The sequence below is a fragment of the Sinocyclocheilus anshuiensis genome, unplaced genomic scaffold (assembly GCF_001515605.1).
Source record: "Sinocyclocheilus anshuiensis isolate Anshui unplaced genomic scaffold, SAMN03320099.WGS_v1.1 scaffold23, whole genome shotgun sequence".
NCBI classification, from domain to species: Eukaryota; Metazoa; Chordata; class Actinopteri; order Cypriniformes; family Cyprinidae; genus Sinocyclocheilus; species Sinocyclocheilus anshuiensis.
In genome coordinates this window covers 884,221-894,074 of record NW_015552545.1, presented here as the reverse complement: position 1 = coordinate 894,074, position 9,854 = coordinate 884,221, and the positions used below count along the sequence as shown (strand labels likewise).

The 9,854-nt window shown below is 36.7% G+C and overlaps 1 protein-coding gene across 1 annotated transcript in view; it reads left to right on the top strand.

The window, feature by feature from the left end:
- Positions 1-7,289, top strand: part of LOC107664039 (cysteine-rich secretory protein LCCL domain-containing 1-like) — an 8,116-nt gene extending 827 nt beyond the window's left edge. Inside the window, exons 2-15 of the mRNA XM_016454484.1 lie at positions 76-382; positions 2,908-3,026; positions 3,142-3,274; positions 3,409-3,524; positions 3,616-3,716; positions 3,960-4,127; positions 4,324-4,384; positions 4,477-4,543; positions 4,703-4,833; positions 4,912-4,955; positions 5,044-5,116; positions 5,225-5,294; positions 6,127-6,260; positions 6,616-7,289. Of these exons, the coding sequence (XP_016309970.1) occupies positions 125-382; positions 2,908-3,026; positions 3,142-3,274; positions 3,409-3,524; positions 3,616-3,716; positions 3,960-4,127; positions 4,324-4,384; positions 4,477-4,543; positions 4,703-4,833; positions 4,912-4,955; positions 5,044-5,116; positions 5,225-5,294; positions 6,127-6,260; positions 6,616-6,667 (1,527 nt within the window). The 5' untranslated portion in view covers positions 76-124 and the 3' untranslated portion in view covers positions 6,668-7,289. The remainder of the gene's footprint in view (positions 1-75; positions 383-2,907; positions 3,027-3,141; positions 3,275-3,408; positions 3,525-3,615; positions 3,717-3,959; positions 4,128-4,323; positions 4,385-4,476; positions 4,544-4,702; positions 4,834-4,911; positions 4,956-5,043; positions 5,117-5,224; positions 5,295-6,126; positions 6,261-6,615) is intronic.
- The last annotated feature ends 2,565 nt before the right edge of the window (positions 7,290-9,854 follow it).

Genomic DNA, 9,854 nt, shown 5'->3' with positions numbered 1-9,854 from the left:
TATTTATAGTATACATTTGTGTGCATTAAAATTATTTAAAAATCATCATGATAAAAAATTATTTTGATTTCACAGGCAGAGGACAGATACCACTTTGGATTTTGTAACTGACAGCTGTGGAAACATGAAGTGTGGACATGAAGATTTATTTAGTGGGTTTGTTCTGCTTGTGACTGTCCAAACTGTGGTCTCCATGGTGATTCCCAATGCCACCCACTTAGAAGCCATCCTGGAAAAATACATGGATAAGGATGAAGCGTGGTGGCAATCCAAGTCAAGGGGCAAAAGAGCAATTTCACAGAGCGATATGCAACTGATTCTTGACCTACATAATAAGCTGAGAGGTCAGGTGTACCCCCCTGCCTCAAACATGGAGTACATGGTAAGATCACATGATTCTCCCTCAGTCACAGTTCTACTGAATCATGTTCCTAACTTATGATCAAACCATGAACAAGAATGTATTGAGGGTCAGACTTGGTTTTACCTGCCAAATACTGAATACAATTAAGTTGTCTACTACACTATTTTTATGTAATAGCCCATATTAAATTTGTATGCCATTTGTTTAAATAGATTAAAAGTAAAAGACTAAAACAATTGTTTTAAATACTAGAAGTAGATTTAGACATCATAGCATTATAAAAAATAGTTTGAAAATGTAATACTTTGAGATTTAACAATGTTATTAAGAGTGTAATTCATTAAGCGTTAGATGACGGCACAAGTAATCTAAATGTAAAAAAATGGGAATATAAAATTAAATATGCAGTATCTGGCAACGTATATCAAATAAATGTAAAATTCTCTGATATCATCCAATAACCGATATGAATCAGTCATGAGGATGAAGCACAGAAAGAATCAATGAAATGTATTTCAAAAACTATTGCAAATGTGAAAACATCTTATAAGATGTCACGTGTTTGTAAAATCATGCTGAAGTACAACTTCCCCATTGAATTGTGAGTTAAAAGGCTATTTATACATTGGTGGGGTCATGAGGGGGCTCATTAATTTATCAGACGGCTCTGCCAATTGGTATTGGGTACCACACCATAACCACACTTTGCACAAATGCATTGGAACACACTGAACTACAGTCAAGTTTGTGGTCTACAACAAAGAGTTCATCAGGTCCATCAGGGAGGCCAAAATGCAGCTTCTCCTTCCCACGTTCTGTGGCTCACCTACTGTATGTGGCACTCAGCCAGACCTCTCATTGCTTTCTGGCCAAATATGACCTGATACTTCTTAGAACCATCTATAGCTGCTGCTGCTGCTTCGTCCCGCTGCATTGCAGTTGGCAACAACAAAGGCAAATATTGACTCAGACATCAAAGAATAGAATATAACACTCTAAATCATCAGAGACCATCATCTTATTTTAGCACTTAGGTCCAGTGTACAACAAAACAGTGTTTCTGTTATGTGATATATGATACATTTCTCAGCACTGCACATGGATCATTCCATATGACTGACACTTGCAATCAGCTTAAGAGAAGAGTTTCAAAACATTCTTCTTAGTCAATTACTTTTGAGTTGATAACATCTGTGGTGCTCTGGGACTCTGAACAATTCAGTGTTAAATCTGTTAAATCCCAGAACCCTGTATCTCACAGCAAAGTTGAACAGAATGTGTCTTTGTGTGGGGCGCAGGTAGGGGAGGAGACATTAGCTACCTCCATGCTACACAGTCCTCTGGGTAATTACTCTGAAAGGGAACTAGAGGGAGTCACAGAGGATGCATATCTCCCTTGGAATGCACCCAGATGGTCGCTGTAACAGCAAATTAGGCGTCGCAACAAATAAACAATGTCAAGACGAGTCTCAAAGGCCACATAAAATGTCAGCGGGCTTTGCATCTCTACGCATGTTCTGCTCAGATGCAGAAAGCTTGCTGCAATTTTATGCACCTGAAAGACCAATATTACATATTTATGGTAAACATTTCAAGTACATATTGACGACATAGCATATTTATTCAGCTCGCTTTAACATCATTGTAAACAGCAAGAATGCAATTTGTGGCATCCAAGCATGATTAAAATGCAGAATCCTTTTTTATTGTGGAGGATAAAAGATCAGAACTATCAAGATGGTTGAGGAATAGTATTTGTTGAGGATTGATGGAATGGAATGCACCAGCTCTGCACATATGGAAGACATTAGCACAGGGTAGCAAACTACGCATTTGTAATTTTAAATTAAGCTGCTCTGTATTGAAATAATCAAAACCCTGTACAGAACAGTACACTACTTATTCTTTCATACAAAACACTTTATGCCAGTAGAGTTGTTACCCTAATGGCAGTTTTAATATGCCTTTGTTTTGTGCCAGGTTAGTGAAACAGAAATTCTTTATGGTTTTTAACTTCAACTGGCCCACTTGTAGATTAGGATCAATCTACTGGACAGAACTAAACTACCATGCATTGACGTACATACTGTAGGCAGAACCAGATTCAGCAGTCTGACAAAAAATGTTATCAGAACGTTGTTTTGAGGTGCTTTTGCCCTTTAAAATATTTGCTGTCGTGTTTTAAACGGATAGTTCACCCAAAAAATGAAAATTCTATCATTTACTCACCCACATGTCCAAACCTATATGGCTGACTTTCTTCTGCTGAACACAAAAGAACATATTTTGAAGAATATTGATAACAGTATTCTGGTGACCATTGACTTTGAAAAAAAAAAAAAAACCTTTTCTCAAAATTTCTATTATGGTCCACAGAAAAAAGAAAGGTTTGGAACGACATGAGGGTGAGTAAATAATTGTAATTTTTTTGGGTGAGTAACCGAACTATGTGTGAACACAACTGTATTAAGCACTCAAATACAGCACCGATAACCATATTCTGCTGCTGTGTGAATATAGCTTGTGGCTCTTTGCTGTGACAGGTGTGGGACACTGAACTGGAGAGGAGTGCTGAGCACTGGGCACACACTTGTCTGTGGGAACATGGACCGTCTCACCTACTGACGCGGATCGGCCAGAACCTGGGAGCTCACTGGGGCAGGTGCTGTATTATGAATAGATAAAAACAATATTGATGTCACATCAAATAACAATTGCATCTTATTCCGATCTTATACAGTGCACTAATTGTTTGCGTTAAATATGATTGTCTTTAGAGACAGACCCCCAACATTTCATGTCCAAGCCTGGTATGATGAGGTGAGAGACTTCAGCTACCCTTATCCGCAAGAGTGTAACCCTCACTGCCCCTACAGGTGCTCTGGGCCCGTCTGCACACATTACACACAGGTAAAACCACATTCACATTACCAAATCAACAATATCCTTCTGTAACTCTAGCAATTTACATTTTGCAATGATACAAGCAATCAAACAGTTGAGATATGCTATATAGAAATAGTGATATTATGATTTTTTCACAGCTGGTTTGGGCCACAAGCAACAAAATTGGCTGTGCCATCAATGTGTGCTACAACATGAATGTATGGGGGATGATCTGGGCCAAAGCTGTGTACCTGGTCTGCAATTACTCTCCACCGTAAGAATGTTCAGGTTTTTTTGCCATTTGCCATATATAATTCTAATAAAGCACTATTATTAGCTTTTATCATGTGGCATCCTTTTCACAGAGGTAACTGGTGGGGACATGCACCATACAAGCACGGGACACCTTGCTCTGCCTGCCCACCCAGCTATGGCGGTGGTTGCAGAAGCAATCTCTGCTATAAAGGTACTAAACCGACTATATTATAAAATGATGTGCTGCATTTTATGAATTTTATGTGTTAATTTAGTGTGATTATTTAAAAAAAATTATGTTTATATAATTATTTATTTATATAAGTATAACTAATTTTAACATTTTAAACTACTGACATCCCGAAACTAGTTAATAAAACAGTATTTAGCTAACATGTGAAGGCTGTAGGTCCTGAATCATTTGACAAATTTAATTAAATGGTGCTCTCTTCAGATGATGGCAGTCATTATCATTACACTCCTGAGACAGAGGAAAATAACTACATTGAACCAGAACCCGAGCCAGTCCGAAGCCACGACACCCATTACAGAGATGAGGCCCTGACACCTTCTCCCAACGAGAACATTGAGAGGAACGAAGTCATCAGTACTTCCCAGATGTGTAAGATAACATCGCAACATTTCATTCATAGGTTGACTTAAGTGGATGGGGCTGTAAAGTCTTTACTGGGTGCCATCAGAAAGTATGTATGTTTGCATAGATATATATGTTCTTTTATATTTCTAAAATGTTAACAAGAAGAAACAACACTCTTGTGTTTACATTCTGACATCTATTAATTCTTTTTCACCTGTAGCTCAGCAAGTAGCATGTGATACTAGATTACGTGATCAATGCAAAGGAACTACTTGTAACAGGTAAAATGGGTTGATTCGCACATCAGCTACAAACAAATGTGGCTTGGTCATTCTACTATGAATAATTTTGTGTCTGGTAAATCTTTAATCAGGTACGAATGCCCACCAGGCTGCTTGTACAACTATGGAAAAGTAATTGGATCGGGTCATTACGACATGGTAGGTAAATGCAGTAGCTTTGCATTTTATTTATATCTATGTGGCATTGCACAGATTTACATGTTGATTTTTCCATTTATGTATTTAAATACTATATCTAATTTTGGATGGATAGTGGTTAGCTCAGGGTCTCTCTCATTAATTTTGCTGCTTTTCCAGCAATCCAGTATCTGTGGCAGTGGCTTGCATGCTGGAATAATAGATGACGATGGAGGCTGGCTGGATGTCACAAGGGTGGGCAGAAGGCAACGATTCTCAAAGTCCTTCAAAAATGGAGTTCAGACTTTGGCGTAAGTCACAGAACCCACGTTTCATGCTGCTGGATGTGGGTTCAACAATGCTCTCACATTCTCCATGTTATTCCTCAGGAAAAATCAGAGTGCCAATGCCTTCACCGTATCAAATGTCCCAGGTAAGTGCACATGTGCTTATTTTTGATGAGATAAACTTACTAAAGTTTGAGAAAAGAAATTTAATAACAAATGTTTTATGACTTCCAGTGAAAGCAATTAATTGTGAAACTACGGTGGCACAATTCTGCCCTTTCAAGAAACCAGTCCGGCACTGTCCCAGGTTAGCTGACTTTGTAACACAAATAATCTTGATGGATTACACAAAATACTATGCATGCAGTAAATTTGTCATTAATAGCACAACAGCTAACAAGGTGTGTTTTTTCAGGTTGTATTGTCCTCGTAATTGCTTGTATGGCAGCTATGCCCGAGTAATCGGAACCCGCTATTATTCAGATGTAAGTCTCCATGCCATTTAAGGGTTGTTCACACAGAACACTTTTTTCATTCCACCGCACTGCTTTTCCAATGTTTTTTTTTTCCATGTAAAGATGCTAGATTGACCATTGCGCTCTTTTGCATCTTTTGCAGTGCCTCGCACATGATGCAGGGTTCAAAAAGCATGATGTACAATTTAAAAGAAGCCCAAATAAATAAAAAAAGCATTGCAGGACACCAGGACACTGTTTGTTTTTTGTTTGTTTTTTTCATTCTACTGTCATGTTTTTAAGCACTAAAAAAGTCACTGCTATCTTCCAAATCTAGTACAAATATTAGTGGATAGGCATTCCCATAGGAAAAGAGATTGCTTTAATACCGCAATTGTTTCTCCTTGCCTGCAATGAAATGCAATATAGAGCAAATAGAGACTTTTCCCAACGTTTTCTTCTTCTCAGATTCTTCAGACCATAGTATTTCCACATGTTCCTCCTCTAGGATTTCAAAAGAGATCTCAAACTGCTCAGATTTGATACGTATTTTGCTATATATTTTACTCTGCTTTAACTTAATTTAACTCAAACGATCCACGTTATTTTTTTTTATATCTCTATACTATTATTATATGCCAGAAATTGTCTGTTTTTGTTTCCCCTAATGAATTTTAGGAGAATCATCTGAAACAAAGTTGATACTTTAACATAATTGATTATTCACATAAGTCACCTGAGCTATAAAAGAACAATAAAATGTTCCTCTGGGTCGCTCTATTGCAGCTATTAGGAAGTCACTGTTCTGTTACGACTGCAGTAGAAAATGAGCCATCTTTCCTCTTTCTGTCCCACTGAGCAGAATTCCAGTATATGCAGGGCAGCTATCCATGCAGGGGTGATTCAAAGTGACTCGGGAGGTTATCTGGACGTAATGCCTGTGGACAAGAGGAGGCAGTACAAGGGCTACTACCAGAATGGCATCACCTCAGAGAGGTACAGAGTGTGTTGAGTCAGCTTTTGAGCTACTACTGCTGTATAGCTGATCTTTCCTTCTTGGCTTCAGCTGGTCTTCAGTCTAACTACCTAATATCCCTCTATATGAGCTTGGTTGGATAACCTAATAATTTTATTTAGTGGGTGGCCGAACAGTAATCTTATAAACTCTGCTCCTCTGCAAAATAAAACCAGACCACCTACACAGTCTGGTTTTATTTTGCTTTATTACATAGCATGTTGAGGGTATCGTGAGTATCTGACGGGTGATTAATGAATCATACTAGCATTTAAATCATGTATCTTTCTATCCTGCTGGTTCTGGATTAATATTGGCCATTATTCTTCCATTTAGCCTACAGAATCCCCTAGGAGGCAAAGCGTTCAGAGTGTTTGCGGTCATTTGAAACCATCATCCAAGGACAGATGCAAAGAAATAGAGCTCTTGGTAACGTAACAGCCAGTAATTACCATGCATTTGGTCTTGCTGGGCTAGATTTAAGGCCAGTGCGTGCTTTCACGAAAAATCTCCTCGATGGGAAAAAAAGACATTGACTTTGACACCATCTGGCCCTGAGAAAACAAATTCTCCATTTTTTTTACTCAGTATGTAAATGCAATGTATATACGAGATGTAAATATAGTGAATTTTTATTCATTACATTCATTCTTGTATGTTTTTATAAAAAGTATATGTTTGTTATTTTAAGCACATAAAGATATGAAGCATTCCTTAAAATAACAAAATAGGCAATTGTGCATGCAAACACAAAAGTGTTAATGTCTGAACACGTTGAATGTGTAGAAAGGCCATATATTGCAGTTTATATTTTTGTAAACATATTTTTATATCAGTGTTCAGAAGCTGCTCATTGGTGTATTGCGCTTTACAGTATATTATGCTGCATATGTTCAGAATTTCATACTGTAACAACCTGGCAGGCCAGGAAATCATTATTGCTTTAGAAGAATTTGAAAAATGTACCACAAAAAGAGCAATAAGGGAAAAGTGGGGTAACATTTTTGTGTTATTTATTATTATGTAATCTAAAATAAACATATTTAGACTCATAATTCTGTTACAAATATTACTATACAATCCTATCATGACTACATTCATGTGACTGTGAACATCTTGAGTATTATGTATAAGTATTTGATGTATATTTTGATGTATTATGTATTTGAAATTCTGTGATGGTTGGCTAAACACAGCTGTGGGGTTATTTCACATTTGAGACTCTGGAAGGCGCAGACGGAGCCTCTGCACCTTGAAGAATGAAAACCCAACATGCCTCATGTGAAAACACTCAACTTCTGCTGGCAGTGCAGAGGCACCACAGACAAAGAAGGACATTGTGTGTATGCTGGTGTGTGTGATTTTAATATCACTTCCTGGAGTGCATTTCCTCCATGTCAGGCACAGATGTGGTTGAGTGGTAGCAGTGAGCTCTCTGTCACTCACCTTGACCTCTCTCATTTCCTGTCCGCCTTCTCAGGCTCTCTCAAGATCATTGCCTCCAGGCTTACAGCCCCTTGCAGTTTATCACAAAATCACAAGTATGTTTCTGCCTTGTTCATATAGTCATCAAATGCAGTTTTTCAAGAACTTAAATGGGCGCTCAATACATTTTCCCTTGTTAAAATGTTTTACTCATAAAGAAATGAATAGTACTTTGGTCACGCTACTGTCAGTAAGATATTAAAGAGAGAGATTTGTAAAATAAATAAATAATACTCTTATTCAGCAAGGAAGCATCAAACTAATCAAAAGTAACAGCAAATACATTTGTTAAAAAGAGATTTATATTTCAAATAAATTCTGTTCTTTTGAGCTGTCTTTTCAGCAAAGAATCCTGAAAAAACGTTTAATGGTGTACACAAAAATATTAAGCAGCACAAACGTTTTCAAAACTGATAGAATAGAAATGTTTCTTGAGCACCAAATCACCATATTGGAATGATTTCTGGATCATGTGACACTGAGACTATTGATGGCTGCAGAAAATTCAGCTTTCCCATCACAGGAATAAAATACATATTAAAATAGAAAACAGTCATTCTAAATTGCAATAATATTTCACAATTTTTCTGTTTTAATAAATGCAGCATAGGTGAGCATAAGAGACTTCTTCCAAAAACATTAAAAAAATCTTACGACCCCAAACTTTTGAATATAATATTATGTTTTGAAGAATTACAGTATGTACATTTTGTGTTGTGAAAAATTATACATTCAAATGATAATAAGGCTTCAGTCGTAAATGTCATAAAAGTAAAAGCTGTTTTGTGTTGTTTTTTACGTGGAGCAGTTCAAATGTTGAAATCACATGAACAGCAAAAGACTGCTCACTATGTCTCAGTAACCCCGTTATTTGAGACGTTTGATGGTAGAATAAAGTCAAGATGGTTGAATAGCACAATTCTACAAAAGTATTTCTAACTGAAAACATAAAAAACAGATTCACAGTCATAAATCTCTTTTTGTGGGGTCACAAATGCTAACTATAGCATAAAAGCTAACACCTTGTTTCTGTTTGACAGCTTTTGTGAAACAAATTGCAATAAAAGTTACACACTGCCGTAATTACCCATCTTTTGTCAACACACTTTGATGCAAGCCTTCTGAACAATAGTCACCAGTTTGTTTGACCACAGTTACCAGGAGATGGAAACTGTTGTGGAGAAACTTCCCAGAAAAGGCTGGGGAACCAGAGCAGATCTGTATGATGGTCTCGAGAGAAGAGGCATGCATCAGAGCTCTGTCAAAATTCACAGGCCAGTGTGGCAGAAGTTGGAGGTGGAACGGGATAAGGACATGTCTGTACTCAAGACACCTAGGCGGCACAACAATAAGAGAACTGAATCTGCACATGAAGCACTGCAAATATAAAAACACAATGGTATTGTGCCTGGTGTTATTTTATTTCTACATTTATTTGCATATTAATACATCTCCAAAGTGTCATCTCAAGGAAATACATGTCTATATTCCCGAGATACGTTGTGGACCTTTGAACCGTGGCCAGTGAGTGTCAAGCTACACAGGTTTCACATACTCATGTGTTCTTGGTTTAGATCCAAGGTCTGAAAACAGTGTGACTTTATATTTTATATTTGCACCCAACAGCCTATTGGCTGGATCCTTATAAACTGCAATGAAAACCTTTGTGGTTCATATTGCAGTCAAAATGAATTATGATCAATATGCCACCAAACGTTATGAACATACCATAACAGTTAAATAATTGTTCCTATTAATGTGGTTCATTACCATGTGGTTCATTTAGGACATATTAGAGATATTTAGGAAATATTTGATTGTATTAACTGAAATAACTATTGAAAATATGTAATATTTAGATTCTTTAATTTCTTATTAATTTAAATTAAATCTAAATATTAGTCAGAAATCATGAGACTAATTAAGATTATTTTATTCTATTGATAGCCCTAGTTTTTAACATCATGAAGTTTATAAAAAACTAAAATTGTAAAAATAAATGTTAAATTGAATTGAAAATGTTGCGTTATTATGTTACATTATTCTAATATTGTATAGGAACAATATATGTATGTATGTATGTATGTGTA